General features: G+C 48.0%; 1 protein-coding gene across 2 annotated transcripts in view; it reads right to left on the bottom strand.

Moving 5' to 3' along the window:
- Nucleotides 1–401: 401 nt before the first annotated feature.
- The window catches only part of TUNAR (TCL1 upstream neural differentiation-associated RNA), a 45,582-nt gene continuing 18,784 nt past the window's right edge, over nt 402–27,199 (bottom strand). For both annotated transcript variants that reach the window (XM_064486411.1, XM_064486412.1), the window contains exon 2: nt 402–2,797. In XM_064486411.1, coding sequence (XP_064342481.1) covers nt 2,612–2,797 — 186 coding nt within the window. In that variant the 3' untranslated portion in view covers nt 402–2,611. The remainder of the gene's footprint in view (nt 2,798–27,199) is intronic.

Raw genomic sequence — 27,199 nt, 5'->3', positions numbered from 1 at the left:
AGTTTGCCCAGTGCGGGCTTGCAGGCTGTGTTAAATTAGAACAGAAATAAGACTCTCTCTGTGGGAGGGAGCACTGCCACTTTGGTTGGCAGTCATAGAACGGGCAGCTTTATTTCCAGGCTGTGGATTAGGACAACCTATATGAACCATCAGGGAGCTGTTGAGAGGATCGGAAAGGCAGTTTTTCCCCTCAATAAATTTCAAATTAGTACACTTGAAAAATCACTGGGGCTTCTACCGTCCAAACAAAACAGTTTCAGTTTAACAGAGTCACATTCAGTTTTGTACGTGTGCGTGTGTTTAATAAAGTAAAAATATGTTTAGGTAAACAAAGGACGCAGAAGTTTTAAAACACCAGAAGACTGGGGGGGAAGAAAGGATATCAATATTTTTTTTCCATCGCACCTTTATTGTTTGTTCATTGTTCAGAATTTTCATACAATCTTTCTAGAACCACACAGAAGCTGTGAGACAGCCCCCTCACCCGACAGTCCATTACATTCCTAACCAGTCTCCTTCCTGTGCCTCGTCCTCATGTCTATGGCCTCCTGCCCGTGTGCAAGGAGTTCCCAGGGATTGTTCATTTCTTAAGAGGGAGGGTAGGAAGGTGTGCAGAGGCCAGCAAAGCCGTGGATTTGTATCTGACCCCCAAGGGCCCTCTCCTGGACCGTCCTCACCTCTCCACCTCCTCTTTCCCCAGCATTTACCAACCCTCACTAGGCCAGAGAATCAGAGAGATCGGGGGTTTGCATCTTGACTCACCACTAGTAGCCACCTGACCACAGGAAAGTTTCTGGATCTCTCTAAGCCCTCCTTTCTCTTCTACAATGTAGGGCAAAAACTCCCTATCTCACTTACCATGAGAATTCAATGACTTAAAGAATAGAGTGTCTGGCACACAGTGTGCCCTGAATGCACATCAGCCTCCTTCCTTCTGGTGGGGAAGACACCTGATGAGAGCCAGGTTCTCAGGGCATTTACTGCATAAAAGAGCCTGGTCCCTTAGAAGAGCCCAAGAAATGACTCTCTAATGGTGGAATTTCAGACACCACAACATCAGGAGGGAGAGATCTGGCAGGAGAGACATCCTGGGCAACCTTTGAATCCAACTAAGAAGACTGCTGCTTCTTTGGCCCACAGGCAAGGCTGGCGCTGGCAGAAGGAATTCTAACCCTCTTTCTAAGGCCACGCCACTGCAGCCAGTCAAAGGCCCGTCTCAGGGAGCCAGGAGCACAGGGCAAATTCAGATTTATTGAACTGTCCCTGCCAGAGAGGAAGTAGCAGGTGAGTATAAACCAGGAGCTTTAAGAAACACAGCAGTCTTTGAGGGTGATCATTGCGTCCCCTTCTAGTGACCTTGAAAAGTCACCTGTCACAGGGGTGTTCTCATAGCCTGAAACACCCAGGTGAGCTCTTACAGTGGGGAGTCCTTGTGCCATTTGCACCCCACCTACTTTGGAAAGGATCCCAAGTGGCTTGCTAAGGATGGAACTAGGCACCTAATGCTGAGCTTCCCCCCTGTTCTCATCTCTCACGGTATGCGGCCATTAAAATCAAATCTGCTCAACAAATGATCACAAGAATGAAATAATAATGTTGCTGTTAAGAATACTCCATCCTACAGTTGATCTACAAAGGTAGCTGCGCTCTTCCTCCACGGTAGTCCTTGTAAAAATTTTTTAAAGCTGATCTATCTCTCAGCCCTTGTTCATGCATCATTCTTAGTAAGGATACAGTGCATCCAAGGTCCACATGCCCACGATCGTTTGGTATCTCCGGTATAACAACAAAAAGCCGCTCAATGGACAATCTTGAAACATGCACCAACCAAGATCCTGGCTGGTATATTACAGAAAAACATCCTCCAGACCGAAAAGAGCAAGGAGAGAGGAGGTAAAGGATTCAAGAGGAGCGAATCAGGACGAGAGTGATTTCACAACGTTCGTCTGCAGTCTAGGGGTTTAAGCAGGTAAAACCAAGGAAAGCTCTATGGATCCGGGGGTGCCTCCCCAAGTATTTGGTTCATGCTAAAAAATAGAGCACATTTATTAAAAATATATATTTATAAACCTTGATATGAACAGATACACACGTCAAGCCAATGAAAAAAGAAAAATAAGTTATCTCCCCGGTATCAAATAGTCAGACACTTTTGATGAATGGGATGCTTGTCAAAGGATTGTCCCTGTGGTTTTTTGTACTAAACAGCTCATCGGATTAGGAGGAAACGCGTGTCCTGGGAGACATGGTGAGCTGCATCCACTTTGTTCCTCTCTTTGAATACGTGACATGTGTCAGCGATCTGGGATAACGAATCTCTGCACCCATCCGCTCCCCGATGGCGTCAAAGGCTGGTCTTCCAGGCGTTCTTTCGGGCCCCCTACCAGCGACGTTGAGTTCCTTGCTGGGTGAATGAGTTTTGTTGGATTCATTGTGCTTTAGTGTCTGCTCCTTGTGTAGCAGGATCGGTTTATTTTGGTGACCCTTTATCAAGTTTGAAGGTGCATTTGACTGAGCGGAGTATGTAGGTCAAGGTCGCTTGTTGGTACAGCGTCCAGTCACTGATCTGCCGACAAGCAGGACTCCTGTCCTTCGGCCATCCCGAGGCCATTCAGAGAGTGGTGTATATGTATACAAATATGATGACGATTAGGTTCAGAATGGTCCCAATAATCCCCAGCATCGCCAAGACACTCTCCTCTTTACTCTCTTTTTCTTGGCCTCCTCTGTCCTCATCATTTCCACTCGTGATTACCATCTTGGTTGCAAATGTCTTTATCTTCCTCCCCAGGCTAACCTGTAATTGGAAAGAGGCACAAAAGATGATGGTTTATAAGCATCCTCTCCACAGCCGGGCAGATCAAGTTGGGCAGTGATTTCATGCCTGGGGACTCGATCTCGATTGGGAGTGAAAAATCACCCATGGAGCCAATCTTGGGACACACTGCTCTTGGCCGTGGAGAAATGGCAGAGCATGACTGATCAATTTCAAGGATGAATGTCCTGACATTGGTATAAAGAGATTAGCCCAGGAGTCCAGCCTGGGCACCACTCACTCTACTGAGCTTGTTTTAGATCTTTTCCTTGAAGCAGAAATGGAGACAGCTGCACAGTAGTCAAACCAAACACATGGGCTCTCCCGCGGCAGCAGGGATTTGACACACGTTCACGTGCTGGATCCTGCCCTAGAAAAGTGCTGTCCTGCACGTACACACAGTGGGTAGGAGGGCATCACAATCACACCGTGAGCAGGGTGAACTGAACCCAGGGGAGGCGATTTACTGAGACCAGAGAGGATGCGGGGTGGGGAGAGCATCATAAGAAACCTGCATCACCTCCAGCAGGAGCATAAATTGGTATAATCATTCTGCAAAGTTCCTTGACATTCCCTACAAAAGCAAAGAGACATCTCTTCTAGAATTGGGCTGAGCATCTGATCTCCAAGGTGTCCATCCTAGAGAAATCCCTGCATCTCTGCACCTGGAGGGGACAGGAATGCTCCTTTGAGCTTTGTTTGTGACAGCAGAGGACTGGAAGCAACCCAGATGTTCACCAAGAGTAGGACAGACAGACACGTGGAGATGGCCCCTACGATGGTCCCATCCACATGAGAAAATACTGTACAGCAGGGAAATGAATGCACTGAGACTACACGTGACAATGTGGATGAGACCCTAACCCCTCATATAGAGTAAAAAAGCATGTTGCAGAGAATATTGACAGCATGCATCAATTCATGAAGGCTCAAAACAGGCAAAACCAAACCAATACATTGTTTAGAGACATATACTTATGAAAGGCAAGAGAATGATGAACATGAAATTCAGGAGAGGGGCATCTTATAGGGAAGGACAGACTGAGGAGCCACTGGGAGGAGCAAGAAAGGCCTTCAACGTACTGGTTATTTTCCGTTTGTTAAGCTGGGTGGGGAGTACTCATGGGTTCATTTTTATCCTTACCCTTTCAACTGTTTCAGAGATTCTTTTGTACATATGATGTATTTTGCAATAATTGAAATCGTTTCTTTTTACTCCTTAAGGTGATAAACATGGCCATCCAGGGGGCCTGGCAGGCAGCTGAAGCCTTCTTTTCCACTGATTACTAATCCAAACAATATGGAAGGAATGACCAATGTATGTGAGGTGGCTACAGCCTGTCTACTTGATGGGATGTGACACGGACCAGGCCAGGGCCCCCAGCTGCAGCTCTTCCATTAGAGAGCTCTGCTGTTAGGGCTGGAAGGCTTTTCATACTCCAGAGTGTGACAGTTAATTTTATATGTCAACTCGACTGAATCATAAGGTGCTCAGACCCTTGTCAAACAGGATTCTGGGTGTGTCTGTGAGGATGTTTCTGGGTGAGATTAACATTCGAATTGGTAGACCAGGTGAAGCAGATTGCCCTCCCCAGTTGGGTGGGCCTCATCTAATCAGTTGAAGGCCAGAATAGAAGAAAAGGGCTGAGTAAGAGGGAATTCCTCCTGCCTGCCTGCCTTTAAGCTGGGACATCAGCTTTTCCCTGCTCTCGAATTCAAACTGAAACATTGACTCTTCTTGGGTCTTGACCCTACTGGTCTTTATATTGAAAGGAAACCATCAACTCTCCTGAGTCTCCTGTTTGCTGACTCACCCTGCAGATCCCAAGACTTGCCAGCCTCCATATGACATGAGCCAATTTCTTATCATAAATTATCTATCTATCTATCTATCTATCTATCTATCTATCTATCTATCTATCATTGGTTCTGTTGCCCTGGAGAACCCTGACTAACTAATTCAGGGGTCAAAGGATATCTCAGGACAAATACGTGGGAAGAGTCCCAGAAAGGAATCCAGGAAAGGGAGGAGTGTTGCTGCAAGGGGAAGCATCTGCATGCCTCTTCCTCTGGGCACATTGATCCCTGTAAGGGCCAGGTCATGCCTTGCAGATCAAGTCTGGATTGGGAACACAGTGCGTGTGGATAGACATCTGTGTGAAGGAGAAACAGGCAGTGAGGACTAGGGGAGTTGATGCAACAGGAATGTGTGCACAAATGAACAAACAAACGTCTTAGAGGGAAGTTTCATGCCCTTCACAACTTTGGTTTACTTGATAGGCTTAGAGTGGGCTCCTACCTGCAAAGCTCAGCTAGGCAAAGCTGTTAGTTAGCTCTGTTTGGTTTTCTTCCTTTTTTCTTCCTAGTGCAGTTTTTAAATGATGTATAATACACATACAGAAAAATGCACACTTTAAGTAGACAGCTTGATAAGTTTTTGCATCTGCTTAGCTATCACCAAGATCAAGAAACAGAACCTTCCAGTCTCCAGGAGGTCTCTGGCTCCCTACCTCACTCACAATCCTTTCTTCCTTCTCGTTGAAAAACCATTACCCTAACTTTTAACATTCTAGGTGCATTTTGTCTGTTCATGAATTTTGTAGAAATAGAATCACATAGTATGTCTTCTTCTGAGTCTGTTTTTTTTTTCCCCAGTGTGATGTTGGTGAGATTCTCTGGTGTTGTGCATAGCTATGACTCAGTCATCCTCACTGTGAACAGTATCCCATACACTGCAAATATTATTACACGTCCCCTGAAATACTGCAGCATGCATGTATTAACTAGAGTTCAATATTTGTCCAAAATGCTTTCTTTTGATGTAGAATTTATATGTGTGCCGTTTCCTCCTGGCTACCTACACCCCGGAGGAGAATCTGCATGTGAAAGTGATTGTCTCCGCTTGCTTGTCTGCGACTACTAGATTGGTCCCCTCTTTTATTTTGGTGATTTCATGGCCAAGCCCTTGCATGAAGTCACAAGAAGGCACAGGTGCTTTAGAAACCCATTCCCTTTTCTGCCTTGGCCAGACATCTACCCGGTTAACTCTTTAATGGGTCTCTTGTTCCTTGCAGTCTCCTCAGCTAGACTCCAAGCCTTGAGAAGGCGAGCTTTTGAATCTCCACCTCCAAGCACAGAGCTTGACAGGGACCAGGCACTTCGGATAAGCATGCTGAATGAATGAGTGGGGACCGCGGAGGGATCTAGCAGCCCCCTGTCTCTGCAGGGCAAGGAAGAGATCACCAAGGTCGGCCTAAAGAGATGCAATTAGTGCTGCTCTTAAAAATCAAAGACCCATCATCACAGTCACTCAAGCAAAACAAAGTGCCTGTCACGGAGGCTGCTTGGTTTCAAGGCTTAATTTAGCCTCTTCCCTGAGTTAACCCGAGATAGCTCTGACTCAGGAGGAAGCGGAGAAGAATAATCAGGTCGACTGTGTTTACTTTCTGAGAACTCTGCAGCAAATCAAGAGCCCAGAAGAGGCCTCCTCCGACTCACAAAAGAGACGCATCCCACAAGTTTGTTTCCAAGATGCTTGAGTCATCAGCCTGAATTTCCCCAGAGGAACAGTGTTGGGAGTTGCAACTGGCTTCCCAAGGGAGCGACTGAGGGCTTCCTAGGAGAGAACCTTGAACATTGTTTTCTTTGGAAAAAGTTAGCTGGCCAAGAGAGTAGAGGGTAAGGCGCAGTGGAGGAGAATGAAAGAGGCTGGAGACCAGCTTTAGGGCAGTAAAAGGGATGGGAGGGGAAAATAAAACCAAAATAAAACAAAAAGCAAAAGCTGGCTTGGGCGATGTCTTACAGGAAGCCCACTGCACAGTCATAAATTCATTCACTCACCCACTCATTCCTCCTTGCCAGGAGCTGGGAGTAGGGGGCAGTGGGAGTAACTGCTATGGGAAAGATGTCTCTTTGGGGGAATGATAAAAATGTTCTAAATGTAGATATTGGTGATGGTTACCCAACTCTGCATATACAAAAACCACTGAATTGTATGCTTGGAATAGGTGAATTTTGTGCTTTGTGGATTCTCTCTCAATAAAGATGCTGATTTTAAAAAGACAGCACTTGGAATAATATCTGAAATATAAATTATCTAGAAATTGAACACAAATGTGTAAAACCTTTATAAGGAAAATTAGAAAAGTTTACTAACAGACATAAGGGTACACCTACGTAAAAAGAAAGACAGACCAGCTTCAAGGAGCGTGAGAGTCACTATCCAGAGAACAGGAGTTTTTCCTAAGGTGATCTACGTAGATTTATCGCAGCCAACGTTTCCGCAGGGTTTTTGGTGCTACTGGATAAGCTGATTCTAAAATGTGTATCGAAGTGCAAAGGGATGGTAATAGCCAAGTTATTTACTGAAGAAGAATAAGATGGGAGAGCTTGCCTAAGACATCATGAATTATTACACAGGTTCGGCAGTTAAGCTTCAGACTATTAGGCCAAAAGAACAGACTGGAGCTACACATACATGGACACCGCTGATCCCTGGGGGAAACGGGCCTTTGGAGAAACAGCTGAAATAACTGAGTATCCATATGGAAAAATAAATGAAATCAAACCAGTGTTTCACAATTCCAGATGGATTCCAGACAATTGTGAAAGGGAAAACTTAAGGACTTTTATAAGACAACATAGGGAATATCTTTATGACCTTGGGGTAGAGGATACCTTAGTAAGACATAAAAGTTCAAACTATAAAGGAACATATTAATAAATTCAACAACACTAAATTCAATGCCTCTGTTTTCAAAGAATGTCATAAAAAAGTAAAGAGTTAAGCCACAAGCTGGAATATATATATATGTGTGTGTGTGTGTATGTATATATACATACGTATTGTGTGTCTATCATATATATGTTATATACGCTATATGTATATATCATACATATTATGTTAGTGTCAAGGCAGTAAGAAAATAATGAACAATAAAGAAAACTGGGCAGGGGAAAGGTGTAACTCATTGGTAGAGCGTGTGCTTAGCATGCGCAAGGTCCTGGGTTCAATCCCCAGTACCTCCATTAAAAAAAATAATACAGACATAAATAAATAAAGAAACATAATTACCTACCCCCCCACCCCCAGAAAAAAAGAAAACTGGGCAAAAGCCATGTCCAGGCACTTCTCGAAAGAGAAAACAGCCATAAAGAAGCTAAACGTCAGGAATCAGAGAAACGGCCACTAAAGCACGAGTTACTGCCCACCAGCCATCTGACTGGCAAGAGCTAAAAAAACTCGAAGAAATCACTCAACACTGACAAAGGCTGCGGAGCAACAGGGACTCATACACCAGCCGCAGGAGCACTACTTGGTTGCTGCCACTTTGGAAAACAGGATGATATCAACTTACGAAGATGAACATACCCAGACCCTGGTGACCTGCTATCCCGCCCGTGGGCACACACCTGGATGCACCTATGTTGGCGTCCTGAGGTCTGCAGCCAAGAATGCGGACGGACGGCAATGTCAGTGTCGGCGACATGCTGGAAACAACATGAATGTCCACCCAGGGTGGCCTGGATCTGCTGTCATATATTCATACACTGCAATTCTGCACAGTGTGAAAGGGGACAATAACGCGTGAATGAATCGCTAATACATTGCATGAAAAAGCAGGCCGCCAAGGAGGACATGAAGGATGTTTCCATCTGTATGAAGCTTAGAAATGGGGAAAAACCTAACAATATGTTGTTGAGAGATAGAAATGTGATCAAACTACAAAAGAGCAAGAGAACAAGAAACCCCAAAGTCAGGGGAGCGGTTACTACTAAGTGGGGAGGGGAGTGGGTGGGCCGGGGTGGGGGCACTCCGGGAACCCCTGAAGTACTGGTGATACTTCTCAAGCCAGGGTGGTAGGTGCATGGGCGCCTTTTCTTTATACCTTATATTTTCTAAATAAGCTTCTGTTCTCCATCCAATAATTAATACATCAATTAATAAATAATTATTACAACTGAATACTTAATAAATGGTGCTGACAATAAAAATAAATTAATAATTTATTAAAACTACTTTTAAAAAAGAACTACAGGGTTCTAAAAACTAGGGAGATGGCGTGCAATGCTAAATGCCAGGAGGAGCCCTGTGCTGGGTAACCAGGAAGAGGGCCACCCTTTCTGCAAGGACGGAGCATCCCTAGAGTGCCAAGGTGATGGACAACTCGGTTTTGAACATGGTTCTCAGCAAACTGGTCCTCGGCTGGGCTGCTTCCAATAAACACGCTTGAGAGTTTTTAATAGTTTGCCTATTGGGATGGATGTCTTGGAAAATTAGCCCTATGGGTACAGAGTGCTGGGTGTGGCCTGGGTTAGTGGTTGCAGGACAGGTGGGCAGAGCCTTGGACAGAAGTCAGGGCTCAGCGTGGCTCCTGGAGTCGCAGCGGCTCAAGGCTACCGGGCACCCAGGTCACTGCCCAGCGCCCATGCCCCGGGTCTGAGCCTTTTTCAGCATCAGTGTCTCAAGTTCCCGCTGGAAAAAACCTCCTAATGGATGCTGTCAATCAGGGCATCAAGGAGATGGGCTTGGATCCAGGTCAGCCCTGAGTCTTAGGTGAGGTGACAGAGGGCAGGGTAACTCTAGACGCTGATCATCACGGCCACGGCACTGGATGAGAGCCTCTTAGCTGCCGCCACCTGGGTGCCTGGAGCCAGCCTGACTTCTGCCCTTCTTCTGCTTTGTTCGCCACTTCCTTCCACCCCCTGAACCCCACATCCCTGCAGTGTGCTTTTGCTTAAGGCAGTCAGAGCTTGCTTCGTTGCCACACCTGCTGCTTACAATCACAGGTCCTTTACTCGTACAGAAGAGACATTCATGTTTATTTTGTTTGCTTCCTCATTTGACCTTTGAATTCCCCCAGAAGAACCCTACTGCTCACCGAGCCTCCTCTTCAATCCTTCTTGTCATTCTGGAACTTCCCACCAGTCCGGACGGCTTATTCCACCTGCTGACAGACCAGTCAGGAAAGTTCTTCTTTCCTTTAGAACAAAATATTCTTGTAGCTTGCATCCCCTGGAACTACTCCCACAGCCAGGGACCAGCAGAAGTAAGTCCTTGTCATCTTCTGCAAGGCAACACTTCAGTTCTTGAAAAATTGATATTCAGTGGGAAGAAATGATGACTCTGGCCTCAAACACATCTGACATCCAATGTCGGTGGTGTGGTTACACTCGCTGTGTGACTTGGGCAAGCCACCTCACCTCTCTCAGACTCAGTTTCCTTATCTGTAAAGTGGGGGCGATGCTTAGCTTGTAGGATTAAATATAATGGTTGTGGATTGCCTAGCTCAAGGGCTGGCCACTACTATGATTACATGATAACAAGGCTGATGATGATTGAGGCTTATTCTCATAGCCCCATGAGCCTCCTTTTCCCCCGCTAGGCACCCCCTGTTCCCTACATGTCCATATAGCCCCCCCACCGAATCATAATCCTTCTCCTGGAAAGGCCCATCCTAAAATCACAGCATTTACATGAAAAACATTATTCCAGGAAAGCTTTTCCCAGCCCAGATGGGGCCGGACTGTCTCCTCCCCCATGCTGAGGCAGCACACCCATTAATGCCACCCAGAACCACACTGGCCTTGGGTCCACCTCACTGTGCTGTGGATTCATGATGCTGCGGAGCCACATTGACTCCTTCTTGTTAGAGGGAAGTGAGTGTTGTGAACCCAAAGACAGGACCGAGTATTTGGACTGCGTTCCATGTCAGCGGGCTGATGTCTGCCCACAGTGCCACCTCCTGAGGTCACCCCAGCTCTGAGATGGTCCCTTCCTCCTACACGGTCATTCTCCAACGTCAGATCATCCACAAACGATGTGCACACCCTCCGTGCTGTTGTCTGCGTGACTCACTTCCCAATTTGTGACTAGGTTTCCAGGTTAATGCAAACTCCTTACCAAGCACTAGGAGTTGTTCGCCTTCTATTGTTTGCCTTCTCCCCCTGCCCACGTTTCTCCATCTTTTCTACAAAGTACCACAAAGTTCAGCTAAGATTTCTAGGTCTATAGCCAGGGACCTTGCCAGGGCATGCAGCCCTAGGGACCTAGGCAGGGTGCCCTCTGCCCCCTCGGCTCACCCGCAGAGTCTCCCTCTCTACACCAAGTTCTCAGAACTGTTTACTAAGAGTCACCGATTTCCTTCAACAGCCCCTCAGGGATAACAAGAGGGAATGAAAGAAACCGCAGGAGCACGACCCCCTGGAACACCACACAGCAGTCAGAAATGACGATGAAATGACCAGGTGGCCTGAAGGAAGATGCCCAGGCTATTAAAGGGAAAAAACACAGAATATTACAATTCAGCTTTACCTAGGATTGCAAATAATAGTTTTAAAACCTCACTAGAACAGGGCAAAAAAAATGCCTGGAGGAGAATATTCAGAAATTTTCTGTAATGCAGTTGATTACATTCTTCTACTTTTATCTTCAGAAACACACATGGACATAAATAAAACCATGAAGACTCCACGTGCTTCTGTTTTCCTACAAGCCTGGGAGCATCTCACCACCCAGGTGACAAGAGCAAAGCATTTGATGCCAGCATGCAAGTGGCCACCTCTGTGACAGCAGTTTCTCTCTGCTGGGGACGGCGGAGATTGGGGGGTGGCAGAATTCTTGCTGGGAAAGGGGCGTGGCTGCATGCGAGAACGACAGATGACAAAGGTTCTGGCAGCCTTTCTGTTACAGCAGAGCTATTCGGGCTGAACGGAGTTGGCTCCAGGACCCTTTAATTCTAGCAGAAACTTGTTTTTCAAAATAACGCCGGTCTTGGGACTAAATCTGTGCTCCCTGTGCTGAAAGGTTCTACACATTCAAGACAAGGAGGGGAGGGACTATTTCATCCAAATTCTTTCCGTGAGTCGCTCGCTGACTGCCTTCTCTGGAGTGGCTCTGGCTCAACCGTCCTTCCGAATGTTTCTCCATCTCCAGAACATTTCGATATTGTGGGGTGCGGAAGATTCATTCTGATCCTATTTGTAAATAAGACAAGCCCCTGTCTGGAAATTCAGAGACGCTGGGTGACAAATCCAGTGGATGTTGCTGGAGCATTAAGGAGACGAGAGCTCAGCGGTCACTTAAAACACAGCGTCCCGAGGGAACCCGAGGCCCAGGTTCCTAACGAGTATTCCCCAAGCAGCCCCACACAGAGCAACGTGCGCCTGCCAGGGGAAGACGAGGCCTCTGGGCCTCTAGCATCTCGTGGCCCAGGGCGGGGAGACACAAACACCACTGTGACGATGTGAGTGAGCCCAGGGCACCAGGGGAGCTCGGGGAAGGCGGGCCAGACGTGCCTGGGAGAGCAGGCAGGGGATCTTCCCTGGAACATTCCAGGTAGGGGAGGAAGTGGGGGCTAAGCTGAGACCTGAAAGACTAGCAGGACGAACTCAACCAAAGTTAGGAGAGGACTAGGTGTTCGGAGACTGACAGGTGCAGAGAAAAAGTGAACGTGTGGATGGCTGCACGCGGCGAGTCTGGGTGGCGAGGCTTCACGCTGAGTGTGGTGAGAGATGCGGCCGCGGAGGAAGAAGGGGCCAGAATAGGGGCTCTCGTAAACCACTCAAAAGAGTTTCAGAGTTTATTCAGAAGCTACAACGAGTACATGGAAGTTCACTTCATATTTATTTTCTTAACCATACACATACACTATTTATACACGAGGTACTTCATAATAAATTAAAAAACCCATTTAACTCCTGAGATCAGACGCCAGTAAGTCAAAGCTGGTAACTTGCTCTCCAAGATGAATTGTCTGGACCAGGTGGCCTTGAGTTCTGACAACATTCCATAGAGATCCTCACCTTCCGAGGCCTCGGGAGATCCCCTGGGAGCCTTTCTCCCGGTGACAGACACGCAGCCGAGGCTGCGCAAGAGTTCTCCGAAGGACAAGCTCCTCCCCAGGTGCCCACGCCCAGCCCAGGTGGCCACAGAAGGGCCTAGGTTTCGTTAGATGCTGCTGGAGGGAGATGGCAGCCCAAACATGCCTGTGAATTTACCCCAGGAGTTCCCAAGAGCCACTGGAGAGAGAGCATCCATAAAGCGTTTAATCGGCTCAAAGAAAGCTTATTATTATTCTTATTATTACTGTTAACAAGTAGAGTGCTGTCCCTTATTAACTGCCCAGCTATTGTTAGATCCAGCTTTGCACAAGAGACCTGTCATGATGTGACTGGTAACCACCCCGCCAGCTACCCATGATGACAGCAATCATAGCTGCGAATCAGTGAGTACAAGGTATGGGCCAGCTGTATTGTCAGCCAGCAGCCAGCCACTCGACAAACATCTACTGAGCACCTACTGTATGCCAAGCCCTACTCTGGAATACTAGGTCGCAGTAGCGGCAGCACAGACAGACAGTAGTGCTGGTCCCCACTGAGGAATAAGGAATAGAGCCTCCGAATAGTTACTGACCGCCTACCACGTGCCAGGCATGGTCGGAGGTCCTAGGGGTACAGCAGTGAATAAAATAAAGAGCTCATCAAAAACTGGGTCAGGATGGAAACTGGCAGCCGATGTACCGCCCACCTCCCGCCTCCTTCTCATGCCCCCTCACTCCAGTCCTGCAGCCCCACCCCCAACTCCCGCTGTGTTCTCTAAGCACAGCGCACCTGCTCACTGTCTCCTCCTGGATTGGACAACTGCCCCTCATCTTTCCACGCTCAGCTCACCTGGCAGCATCTCTGAGGACCCCTTCTTAATGTCAGGAGGCCCACTGCAGGCCGTGTCTGAGCATCTCCAGCCCTATTCTGTAAGCATCCCTCTGTCTGGGTCCTTTCCCCACTAAACTGAATTCTTGGTGGGGTGCAGGGCTGGGTCTCATTCATCTCCATGTCCCCCAGCCCCACACCTGGCCTGGAGAACCAATGGTGCTCAGTGTATGGAGAAGGCAAGTGAATGAATGAAAAGATGGACCTCGAGGGAGCCTGGGGAAGTCAAGCTTCCTGGTTAAGGGAGGAAAAGTCAGGGACACAGCTGAATGGGTGATGGGGACAGTCCAGCCCAGCCCGCCTGGCTGGACCTCAGTCTAAAGAGACAGGTGATGAGGAGAATCTGTGTCAAATGAGCAGGCCATCTTTCCCGACTCTCCAAGTAGGGGCTGGCTGGGGCTGACGGGGCAGAGACACATGGTGGGGAGAGTGAGTGGTCATCAGCCCTGAGGCCAAGTCAGCAAGGTCACCCCTCCTGCTCCAGGCATCTTCCTTCTCCTGTCCGCCGTCTACAAATGGCGACACCATCTGCACTTAGAGTGAGCACTGCACAGACAGGAACAGGCCTCCTGCCTGCTCCTACCTGGGGAAGAGCCTGGGGAACCCTCCCCAGGCTCAGCTTGTCCACATGACCAAGGAGAGTGTGGGCCCAGATGACAAGGGAGGGGGACCCTTGACAGACGTGCTTGTTTTCTGTCCCACTTTGAAGTCTGATGAAAGGGAGGCTACTTTACTGTGTGTGGAGTAAGAAAAGTTTCAGTACTGATAAGAAGAGAAAAAAACAGCTCCCTGTACTAACACAGTGGTAAATTAATCAGTATTTCTATTGCTCAGATGAGAGTACATGTTTCAGTTATGAGAAAGATTAATTATATTAGCCTAGGCTCCCCCGAGGAACACATCATTAGGCAGCACTGTGGCAAGACTGCTTAAACTCAGCGGCGGAAACGAGGCACAGGTGTGGTCCTCCAGCAACATCACATCTGCCTGCCTGCTGCTTCCGCTGGGTCATGCACCCCCACCTGGCTGTGGACCCCACTTGCCAGAAGACCCCACCTCCAGTTCCCAGGAGCAGCAGGATGTCGGGAAAGAGGCTGGGCCTCTGCTGAGCTGGACTGGAGTTTCAGCTTGGCCCCCAGGGAGCTGTGTCACTTTAAACACATCACCCCCATCTCCAGTCCTCATTAGTAATTGACTCACAATGGACACAAACCTTGACTTTCAAGAAACAAATATTTTCCAACAGTTGACGGCAAAGCTTACTGGAAGAAAGCTGGCAACACCTAGCAGAACCACAGGTGCACCGCCAAGCTGGCAAGCTTATTTCTTTGGACATTGCTCTGAAAATAACCCCAGCACTACAAAAATACACAGGCAGGTTTATTCACTGAAGCATCATTTGAAAACGCAAAAATATGACAAGCAGCCTAAATGCCCAGGCACAGGAGAGGGGCTGAATGACTCTGGGACAGCCACACAGGGGAGTACTATCCAGCTGTAAAGGAGGAGGGCGAAGAGTGATATGAACTAATTTGGAGATCATTCCAGGGGGACTGAGTTAGGAAATCAAAGAGTGAACAGCACTTAGGGAATGCTACAATTCATGAAAGAAAGGGGCTATAAAATGTACAACCTGCTCATCTGTACAAAAGCAGGACAGGAAGATTAAATTAGAAATAAGAGACTGGCTGCCTATAGGAGGTGAGCAAGAAAAGGGGTGGAGAGAGGGCGGGATGGGATCAGGCTGGCAGGAACGAGGAGGCAGCGACATGGGTCTGAATGTATCTCCTGGTACAGATCTGACGGAGAAGCACTGTAATGTTTCACATGCCCTTCATATACACATAAAAAAGCAACTAAAAACCACCAAGATGTGAGGGAAATCCCAAACAGAATGTAAACACTCTGCATTTGGACCAAACTATTACAAATAAATAACAGGAGGTGACAAAGAAGAGAATTAACATAGTGACTTTTAATGAATAGTGTAAGAACTGAAGATGAAAAGTCAGTACACAAATGCTGTCATCACTTAGAAAGGTGTTTCTCACAGGGATGTGGGTGAGCAATTCTGAAACTACTCTATACTGGAGTTAAATAAATATATCTGAGCTAATGAGAACTGGGTTTCTCACTGCTGGAAAAAGAAATTACAAATAAGAGAAGGAGAGAAGGTTAAATGAATCTTGTGCTGTTGAAGTGGAATTAAAGATATCAGTACAGACTTACGTTTTTTAAAACACATACAGGTAGGTGGATACAGAAAGGTAGATGAGTTCACACTGTGTGTATCAGTGCATATCCATGTAATTCCCACTGTGTCCCTGAGAGGGTCTAAAAGCAAAGACGCCCCAGTGACAATGAGCACACCCAACCCCCAGATCTTGGTTTCTATACACCATTCTCCAGTGAAAGGAACCAGGACCACGTGAAAGAACGGTTGATTGCAGAGTTGGGGAAGGGAAAATACAAGATGAGCTTTGAGCATCTTGTGATTTGAAAAAGAAAGGAAGTGCTCAAAAAAAGAAAAAATGATGGAGGCTGGTCAAAAGCACAAGTTTTACACTTGTAAAGCTGAAGGTGCTCTTAATATCAGGTCAAGGCTGGAACAACCCGAGCAAGAAAACAGATAATCACAGTATCAGATTATAACTCACAGAATAATACAAATACCCAGGAGTCTGTACTGATACAAATAATCACATATATGAATAAATGGGGAGAAGAGACAATTCTTTCTTACAGCAGAATTCCAAGTAATAAATGTAGAAAGAGGGAAATAGGAAGTTACCACTAGACAAACATCACAGTAGTAACTGCCGTAGAAAAGATCCGTGAACAGGTGCCAGAGTTGCTGGGTGAAAGGTCAAGGAGAAACAGAATTTACATGATCTCTCAGGTAAAGCGCCTCCGACAAGACATCTATTAATTAGAAAGGAAAGATAGGAACTTGACAGTGGAGAAGCCTGGCCGATGCCACCTTAACCAAGTGACCAAGGTCAACGTCACCAGTGATGAGACAAGGACACCATGGACCCCGGGTACGAGGCCCCGAGCAGGACACATCGCCTCTGTGGGATTCTTGCCCAAATGTACAACCTCGGTCCAACCCTGACGTAACACCAGACAAACCCAAATTGAGGGCTCCAAAAGAACTTTTTTTACTTTTTCAAAGTGCCAGGATCATGAAAGACAAGGAGAGACCAAGGAACTGCTACAGACTGGAGGGGACTAAGAAACCAGGGCAACTGAAGTGATCTGGGGTCCCAGCGGGATGCTGGAATGGGATGAGGACCCTCGTGGAAAACCTGGTGATGCTGAGTAAGGCCTGAGGTTTAATCAGTAGCAGCATAAGATTTTCACTGCCTGGGTCTGCTCACTGCACTCTAGCCCTGCAAGATGTGAGCGTGAGGGGAAGCTGAGTGAGGGGAACTCTCTGTACTATTTCTGCAAATTTCCTGTAAGTTTAACTTAGTTTTAAAGCAGTAGTGCTTAGAGTCATCAATTATTTCACAAACGCTTCTGTCAGCTCACCAGGCCTTTGCCTTCCATAACGGTCTGCTGAAGCGTACATCACTCTGTGGGGCTGGGAGAGGGCCAGATGCTAAGGGGTCAGTCCTTGGTTACAAGGGGCTTCAGAATGGACTAGAGCTTGTGGAATATTCTGCCCAGTGTCCTCAGACGGGGCTGGAGTCCCGAGGAGCAGGGGTCTACAGTCAGGCCCTGCAGGGTTGCCAGACTGGATACCCCTCTGCAGACCCTACCCAGCCCGGTTCTCTGGAGCAATCAGGACCCAAGGCCACCGCCTCTCAGGGCCCGAGTCTCAGGTCTCTGGCTCCCAGTCACTTCAGACTCTGTATTTCAGGGCTGATACAGGGCCTGGCAGGCATGTACCTGTGGTGCACTTCTCAGGACCAGGCCTCTGGCCAAGGGCAGGCTTCCAGTTCCTGTATGAGGAGCCCGCTTGGCCACCCCGGCTCTGGGCCACTGACTTTCACGTCTGTCTCCATCCTTCAGGCACATCCTCTGGAGTGTTCTGCTCCAGAACTGACCTGGTGGCCGAAGCTGTGCTCCTGAGGCTTGAGGGTCAGGCTGCCGGCCTTCCTGAGTCCCGCCCATGCCCATCTCCCTCTCCCCTCCCTGCTCTTAGCACTACCCATCTTATGGTGCGTTCCCCACTGCTCAATGTCCCACAGACCCCAGTGACACCTGCTTACTGGGCCTCAGTCTGTCTGCCAGACTGACTTCCCAGCTCCCCAAAGAGGCAGGTCCTGACCACCCAGGCCAAGCGGCCTGTCTCCAGGGGTGTCAGGCAAGGCCCCAGATCTATTCTTAGAGAACTGGCAGGACCCTGGTTCCATGGAAGTGAGCCGTCAGACCCCACGGCCCCTGCCGCAGCCCTCCTCCCTGCCGTGGTGGATTCCAGATGACCACAAATTCTCTGACACTCTCTCCACTAGAGAGGCGGGCGTCTGTGTTCCCTCCCCTTGGGTGACAGCACACCACGGCAGTGACCTGGCGCCGGTTCCTAGGTCTAGCCTTAAGAGACTGATGGCTTCCACTTCCTGGCCCTTGGAATAATCCACTCGGAGGAAAGCCAGGTGCCCTGTAAGAAGTCCAGCTACCCTAGGGGTGCCTGCTGAGAAGCCCCAGCCTGTCTCCCGGAGAGGAGTGAGGAGGGAGGGGCCTAACAGCCCCTCTGTGCCAACTACCAGCCCAGGTGTCAAATGTCCGAGTGGAGGAGCCGTCAAAGGCACGTGACTCCAACACAGGAGAGCCCCCCAGGTGGGAACGGCCCAGCGAGCCCAGTCCACCCACAGAGCCTTGAGAGATAACAACTTTTGTTTCAAACCACTAAGTTTTGGGTCAGCTTGTTATGCACCAATAGATAACACTGGCTGAAAGAGGCTTCTGTTTGCGATCCCTAAGGAAAAGGTTTTTCTTCTTCAAGCACAGCAAGTGCTTCTAGCAGAATCTGACAGGTAAACCGGCAGACTGAGCCTTCTGGGGGAACAACAAAGATGATGAACATCGACTTTCTCATCTGTAAAGTGAGAGTCAGAATCCACTGTGCAATCAGATGAGACCCGTGTGAGCGGGATATCCATGGACCACGATGGCTGCATCTGTGATCTGTGTCCGATGTGTGTCACTGAGAGTGTGGGGAGGGTGCTCCTTCTGGAATTGTGGACCTTCATCCTCACAGGTCCAGGGATCTGGCAGGAACTCTGGGCACTGGGTCTGGTTGCCCCTCACACAGACATTCCCACTTAGCTAAGCCATCGTCTCTCACAGCCTGTTAGCCGAAGGGTCCTGGACCCACTGAGAGGAGTCAGTGGAGCCCGGGGGTTACTGAGCACTAGATTTCCAGGGGCCAAGCAGTGTTTGGAGCACTTTCTATCCACAGACAATTGTAATCCTCGCCACAGCCGAAGAGGGGGAAGAGCTAGCATCACATTTCATAAGTGAGCAACGTCGGGGCAGCGAGGGGAAGGGGCAACCCAAGGCAGGTGCCACAACTGGTAGGTGTGAGAGAGCCAGTCTCGACCCACACATCTGGTCGCAAGCCTACACTCCCAAGTGCCTGGTTATATTGCTTCCCCTGCAAAGGACCACAAACTTCCCTTCCTTCTTTCACCTCTGAGCCTCAGTTTCCTTGGGTACAAAATGCAACGATAAAACCTCCCTGATGACTGTTACACGGATTAAATGAGAACATCCCCCCCGCGCCCAGCACACATCCCTCCCTCTCTCCTCACTGCCACTCGTTATGGTTCAAGGCTGCAAATGAAGACTATTTACTGAGAAAACATACGTTCCTTTTCTGTCCCAAACCCACAAAGGAAAGGGCAATCCTTTTAAGGAAACCCAGCTTGAAGATCTTGACCAGACAAGAAACAGAAGAAGCTGAAATGATGCCCCCTCGGTCCAAGCTGCGAAGTTTAACTGGAATATGAAAGGGATGTGGCCAGAAAGTCTTTTTAAGAAGGGGGCTCCCCCACACATCTCATGATTATCCAGCACTTGCATGTCCCCATTTCTAAGTGCCCCTGGGGAGATCCCAGGGTTTCCGAAGGGCGCAGCACCGAAGAGTGCTTATAATTAAGATTTCTCCGTGCTCAGGTCTTGCTGAGCAAACAGCTCGGCCAGCTAGCTGTGGTTCAACAGCCCGTATTTCATGAATATTTTTCTTTGGAGGGCTGCACCCATCAACATTTCACTTTCTCAGGAGCATTTGCATTTTAATGTGATTTTTTTTTTTTTTGACACAACCAGACAGCTGGGTGGGTTTTACTATCTACTGAGATATAAAAATCCCATCTCTGCATGTGGGCCTCTCCAAGGGTGTTTGCGTCCTGGCTGGAAATAGCAACTGCTATTGACATGCAGAGAAAAGTCAGAGTTACAGTTGTGATCCAATATTTGTCCAAAACTAATGGGGGAAAAATTTTTTAATGGATTTTGCTATAAGGTGTCATCCTCCCCAAAATATACATGATGCAGCTCCTGCCGACCTGTCCAAATTCCTCCTGCTCTCCTGCTCAGCCATTCTTGTACCAACTACACTAGCACACTCAACCTTGTTTGAAACCACCACCCCAGGGCCTTTGCACTTGCTGTTTCCTCTATCAGAATATACTTTGCCCAAACTTTTCTGCTGACTTGCTCTCTCACAGCATTCAGGTTTTGCTCAGATATCTTGCCATCAGAAGTCTTCCTGGCTACCCTGTCCTCACTCTTCTCTATCCACCTGCTTACTTTATTTTCCCTCAAAGTACTGATCACTACTTGAAAGTATATTATCTTTCCATTTCTCCTCCTCACTTTGAAGATAAGCCAGGTGACAGCAGGCTTGTACTCCACTGGAGTCCCAGTGCCAAGAACAATGTCAAGCATACCGCAAAGACTCAATAAATTGTTTTGAATGAATGTGCAAGTACCTACTTTCCAGAAGAGGAAGTTGTGGATCACTGAAGGTAAGTGATTTGTCCACGAAGGCACTGAGAGGACCCAAAGGCATCAATCTTCACACTGTCATGAGCCCAGATCTATCGGATTAATTCCTACATTCGACTTTTGCATAATTTATACTTCCTGACTCAGTCCCAGCACACTGGCTCCCCGACATCTCTCCTACCATCAACCTGGGGCGTGGTGCCCAGAAGATGCTCAGAAAACATTTGCAGAAGGAGGTCTGAACATGTGAGCAGAACCCCCTGCCCCTGGCTCTCATGGGGGGACGGGAACATTAAGATTCTCCCCATCTGACCACTCACTGAACACCCAATCCCTTTCTAATAATTTCCCTGCATGGCTGCCCAGATTTCTGTTGGAGCATCTCCAGGCTGCAGGCATCACCACCTCCCACGAGCAATCGCTCTTGTTAGTGCCAGTCAGAAGTCCTCCCACCGAGCCAGACGGCAGCTCGTGCTCATTTCTCTGCTAAGCACACGTCTTCTGGAGCTATTCCTTGGATGGCGTCCTACCCATCTTAAACATTATGTTAGAAAATAAAAGAGAGAATCAATAAACGATCATTGAAGATAAAAGGCTGGGGGAAATACGCTCTTAAAAAAAATAAAGAAGGCAAAAAAAAAAAAAAGGAATCAAAAAGCATTTATAAACCACATGCAGTATTGTCTGCCTTGTCTCACTGCACATAAATGGGCCTGATTTTCCCTCCACGAGCCTCTGTTTGCCTGTCCGTATAATGGGGATTTGGGCCAGGTGGGTCCACCGCTTTTAAAGGCTTGCATTTCCCGTTTTTTCCTGCTGCTTATTCTGAGAGTACCCAGAAATCCAGCACCATCTGTCCTCTGGAACTATTCTCTCCTTGGGGCCCTTAACCTCCTTGTTATATACAATAGCAGTGAATAAGGATTGAGTACTTACCGTGTACCGGGCACTGTGCCCTCTGCCTGTCCAGGTCTGCCACTCACTCCTCAGTGCAGCCCTGTGCACAAGGCAGGTTCTGTGCCCTCCATCCAACAGGACACCCAAGCCTCCATTCCAGTGGGGAAGCCCTCCATTGCCCTGGGCTCAGGCTGGGTGGGCTCCACCACCCTGAAACAGGCCTCACCCTTCGGCACCTCTGGCCCCTGGCTCTTCCTCTGTCCTCAACCACGTCCTGCCATCCTCACAGGCGGCACCTAATGACATTCAACTCACACTGCGTGCAGAGACTGAGACTCGCGCTGCGGGCAAGGACTGACCCGTCCCCACTCCTTGTAATTAGCACAACTTTATGCTTCCAGAAAGACTTGGCTGGATAAATGAAAACCATCAAGGAATGTCTAAGATCTCCCAGGAAGTGCTTCCACCTTGGACCCTGCGTGATTTGAGAAACTTCCTGAAGCTGGAAGACTGGTGTGAATTTCCTTTAAGTGATTTTGCTGTTTCCTCTTTGCAAGTCAGAACATTCAGAGGAGAAAATTCTCAGCAGCAGAAGATGAGGGTAAAATGAACTAAAATACCAATGGTTACTGTTTATTCCACATTTTCCTAATTTTCCACATTATTTGGACTCACAACCCCCCTTGAATTCTTCCCTAGGCAGGTGGAAGAGCCGGGGGCCTTAGGAGTCCCTCTAGGGGGCGCTGTTCCTCAGGCAGCTGGTGGCTACAAAGGGGCCCCTCCTGGCATCCCCAGTTGGAGGGTCTCCTGTCCTGAGAAGAAGGGTCTTTCCTGGGGGTGGTGGGGGCCCTGGAAGTTGACACTGTAGGCCTTGCCTTTGACAAAGGACACCTGGCAGGGAGGAGTAACCAGCCCAGGATTGAGTTGCGCGTCCCGACAACCACGGAACTCAAGCTGACTTCCTGTTAGGGCAGCCAGAAACGGCAAATCTGACACCAGTCAGAAAGGAAATTTGAGAAAAGGAGGAAAAAATGAGGGTCTGCACCTGTGTGGAAAGAGTGCTGGCTGTGCACTGGGTCTGTCACCGGCCAGCTGTGTGACTTCAGGCAGGCCACGCCTCCTTTGTGGGTCTTACTGTCCCCATCCTTAAATTGTGGGGTAGACAAGATACCAGACAATCTCCAGGGTTGCTTCCAGCTCCTACATCTCAGTATTCAATAGCCTAAGTTGAAAAATACACAAGAGAGTAGACTGGGATCAGAAAGCCAGGCGTCCACTGACGCCACCAGCAACAACGAGCAGAAATAAGTCTCCCTCCTGTGCAAAGAAGCTGGGCCAACTGCTTTCCCCTGGTATTGCACAGAGCACGCTGCATCTCACTGATGCTCTGACTACCCTCGGCCTCTTCTGCTGCACTTTGCAGAGTGAGAAACATGTCTTACTCCTTCTTGGATTCCCAGCACCTAGCACGGTGCCTGGCACATCATAGGCATGCGATGCGGGACGGATGGGTGGGGCTCCAGCAGATCTCTCCGGGACGGCTCACAACACCTGCTCAGGTGGAGACTGCTAACTGTCCCACCAAACCCACGTTCCACTCTTCCCTGACACACAGCCAGGCTTCATTTCCCATCTGCCTTGCAGTTAGGTGTGGCCACGTGACTGAGGTCTCACTAAATGGATGTGAGCAAAGTGATGTGTGCCAGGGCTTTGGGAGGCTGAGCTGCTCTCTCTGTCAGCCCTCCAGCTTGGTACAAATGGTGACAAAGCCCTAGACGATGGCAGAGCCTCGAGATGGGGAAGCTGGGTCCCTGCATCACTGCATGGAGGATAGTTGTCCACCAGCCAGGGACACCCACTGGGATGATTTATGCATAAGAATTAAGCTTCTATTGTGCCTGAGCCAGCACCTTTGGGGCCATTTGTTACAGTTCTTCACCTGCCCTAATATTATCTTTGCCCTTTTAAAAATGGAAAAAGAAAACTGTTGAATTGCAAAAGGGGAAGGTGACAGAAAAGCTGATGTATTTGCAATTTTTTCCTTTGGAACTGCTGTTTCTAAGGCTCTGAGGATCAAATTGCTTGTCCTCTCATTGACACAACGATGCCACCCTCCTCCCACACCTACTATGAGCAGAAAATGCCACTGTTCTGACCAATGGTCAGCAAAGTGGATGCGTCTGGGCCTCAAAATCTGCCTAAAACCAATCAAATTTTTGGAAAACAGGCCCCGAAGGCCTACTAGGTAAAAAGTGCTGGGGTGGATGCTCTGCATCTGTTGTCTGTTTTTCCAAACCCTAAATCAGTCTTCTCGGTCTGAGAAGCACCGTATAATCAGCGCAGTCAGGGGCAGCAGAAGAGAGTAACTGACAGACAGTCCCAGAACCTCGAAGACGTCCGGAAGCCAGAGGGCAGCTATCCAGACGTGAAGGATCTAGGCCCTTTTACAGGTGAGGGGGGGTGGTGAGCCATGTAGAGAAGACAGTAACACCCAGCTACGGAGAAGCAGGCTTGCAGAGAAGAGCAGATCGGGATCCAGAGGGCTGAGGCTCCCCACGGTGCCCGTCCTCTGTGTCTGACCTTGGCCGGATTCGATCTTTCTGCGTCTGTCTGATTGAAGAAACTCACAGCAGCCGAGGCGCCAGACTTTTCTCAAAGCCGGAGGAACAAGCACGTGAGGAAACGAGCAACATGAAAAGAAAGATCCATCCAGGCGAACAAATGCAAAAACTGACTTTAGAGGAGAGAGAAACAACTCTTGGATTAGAGCGAAGAAACCAATAAGAAGTGCCAATTAATATTCCACCCCTCAGTATATTAACAGCTGTAAAACAAAAATCAGTTCAGAAAAAGGAACAATCAGAGAATAAGAAAAAGCTCTCTCTTAGGAATTAAAAATACTAGTGCCAAAATGTTTTCTATAAATATTTTTCTAAATGGGCTGGAAGATGAAGCCAATATGATCTAGAATAAGTAGCAAGAAGACAAAGAAATATGGAAATATGAGAAGAAAGCTAGAAGTACCTTGACCTAACCAGCTGGATGGTTTAAGATAAATAAATAGGGGGGGCTCAGAAATGCAGAATGGAAAAACTTGGGGATTCAAACAAAATCAAATACATTAGAGTCTCTCAGATCTAAAAGACAAGGCTTCAGACTACAGGAGTTCATTACGTGCCCAGAAGGGTGAATGAATGCAGAGCATCCTCATGTAATGCCTGAACACTAAGGATGAAAAAAAATTCCTAAAATCTGCCAGGAAAGAAAATCAGAAAACAGAAAATTTACAAAGGACCCAGCATCAGACTTCTCATCGCAACATGGAAAGCTCTAAAATCTTTAAAATTCTGAAGGAAAACAACCTTCAACCTGGAAATGTGCCCTCAGTGTGAGTATAACATTCAGACACTTTCAGACAGTTTACTTCCCATGTAGCTTTTCTTAGGAGGCTCCAACTCAGGAAAGAAAGGAAGGGGAGCCCAGGATGACGTGCAGGGAGCAGGTGTGTAGAGGAAGCAGTACAGCTTGGTGCAGGAACAGATATCTTCCTGAGAGGACCAGAAAAATAAAAAATAAAAACAAAAACAAAAAAACTAGGGAAGGGCTCAACAGAACAGGTGGTATAAAAAAAGGGAAAGCATAAAAAAAAAAAGATATGATAAAGACAGATAAAGTATGAAGGAAAAAAGAAAGGCAATGAGAAATTTCAGTGGAGGGGAAAAATGAAAAACAAAATCCTGCAAAATAAGGTCATGAGCTAACCATGAAACAGACTAAAACATGGCATGATTGCAAGCGATGGATGGAGTACAAAAGAGAGCCCATTTGAATCTGTTATTGGACCAACTTCCCTGATCGATCCAGGGTTTGGGAAGCTGATCTCTGGAGGAAGAGTGATAATTGTATCAATGTCTCCAGCTGTTTTCGATTTTTAGAGTCAATCTATGGACAAAGCATATGGCAGAGAATACAGGACAGGAGGCAAATATAAACAAACCCAACACAACATCAACCCTAATGTGAGAGGGAAGGCAGGTGAAGTGGCAGGACACTGACAACCTCATCTTCCAAGATGAGGAAGACAGGTGCACAGCGAAAGGATGATGGGGAAAGACATTGACTTAAAGATGAAAAAGGAACTGATACAAGTACTTTAATAAAGACAGATAAGAATGGGCAGGGGGGGGAGTCAAATCTTCTTTCTCACTTTAGGATGTCCACAGCTATGGCCCCGAGGTGATAAACCCACTGTCTGGATCTGAATCCTGGCTCGTGTAGACAATGAAAAGAGTCTAGGTGAGGATTAATCGAGTTTAAATGAATGGCATGCCCAGGACAGTGTCTGCCACAAAATCAGCACTCAGAATAGAGAAAGCATGTTGCTGTATCCCTGCCTACACAATTCGATTTGTTACAATGTCCATGTGTCAATTAAAAAAGAGTTTTGAAATGTTAAATTAAAAGACACGCCAAGCAGAGCTCTTTGAAGCCACAAACGCAAGAGAGAACTCGAATCAGGGGATAGGTGTAAAGGACTATTTTAAAGGCTGCTTAATAAGCCGGGCAAGGCGGCTCATGCTGGGAACTAATGAGGGGCCCGGAAAATATGGGGGGAGGGCTTTGGTGAGGAAGGCCTCCCGGAGAGAAGCGTGAAGAAGACACTGCTCTTTGTGCTCCAGAACTGTCTTCAAACTGTAGAGACCTCCACCGCTGCACTGTATCAACGTAAACTAGTAGTATTTTTTTTTTCAAAATAATAGAGACACAAAATAAGTCTGTACACCTTTTGAGGAGCCTGGGGACTTTTAAATATTTGCAAATGGGATTCAATCAGCTACTCTGCTGCTTACATTATTTGCAGAGTTAGGCAAATGCTGCACAGGTCTTTCTGTTTTCATGAAAAGAGAAACAGCTGGGGCTTAGAACGGCCTCCAGATTTCAGGAGGGCGTGAAGTAACCCCTGGCTCGACTCTAGCCCACCCCAGCCCCTTCCTGGAAGTCCTAGCTTTATTCTGAACCAAACAGGGCAGGAGTTACCTCATCCCAAGAGATGGGGTTGGAATGAAACTTGTTGCCAAAAATGCAGCCTCCAGGGGGCTCAGAGGGAGGCCTGCGCATGTCCCCGACTTGGAGGGATGGGCCCAACCTCTGTTTCTAGGCTCTGCCTCAGTCTCCCACCAAACTTGAACGCTTAGGCCTTGACACCCTGCCTGGCTGACGCCAGCCCCCTCCTTCCATGAGACGGGACTCTGAGTTAGGCAGGCAGAGGCTGGGTGGTGCTGGGGGACCCACAAAGTTGTGGGATCAAAGAGAAAACCAGCCTTGAAGGCCAGCTCTGCCACTCGCCAGCAGTAGGACCTTGGGAACATTTCTTAAATCTCACGGGTCTTTGGATTTCTCAATAATTCATGAATTTATTCAACAAATACTTTACTAAGCGCCCACCTGGGGCCGGGTACCATGCTAGGTGCACAGGCATGATGCAGGCATGCAAGGAACTTAGCAAGAAAAAGGCACATGGTGGTGACGCTGAGAGGAGCATGGGCTTTGCACCAGAAGAGCCCTGATGAGGGAGCCACGGGCTGCGGGGGAGCGGCCAAGGTCAGGGAGGAGGGGCTCCCTGAAGCGGGGCCTGCGTCAAGATCTCAAGGAGCAACAGAAGCAGAAAAGTGTTCCAGAGGGTGAAACAGTGGGTGCAATGGCTGAAAGGAAGGAAAAATGGACCGGAAGGAAGATCCAAAGGACTGGGGCACAGAGTAGCAGTGGTGAGGGAAGGTTCCAGAAAACTCTGCCAGGAAGATCAGAGGCTAAGTCCCTGAC

This window comes from Camelus dromedarius, chromosome 5, assembly GCF_036321535.1.
Source record: "Camelus dromedarius isolate mCamDro1 chromosome 5, mCamDro1.pat, whole genome shotgun sequence".
Classification (NCBI taxonomy): Eukaryota; Metazoa; Chordata; class Mammalia; order Artiodactyla; family Camelidae; genus Camelus; species Camelus dromedarius.
This window is presented reverse-complemented; position numbering and strand designations above follow the sequence as displayed.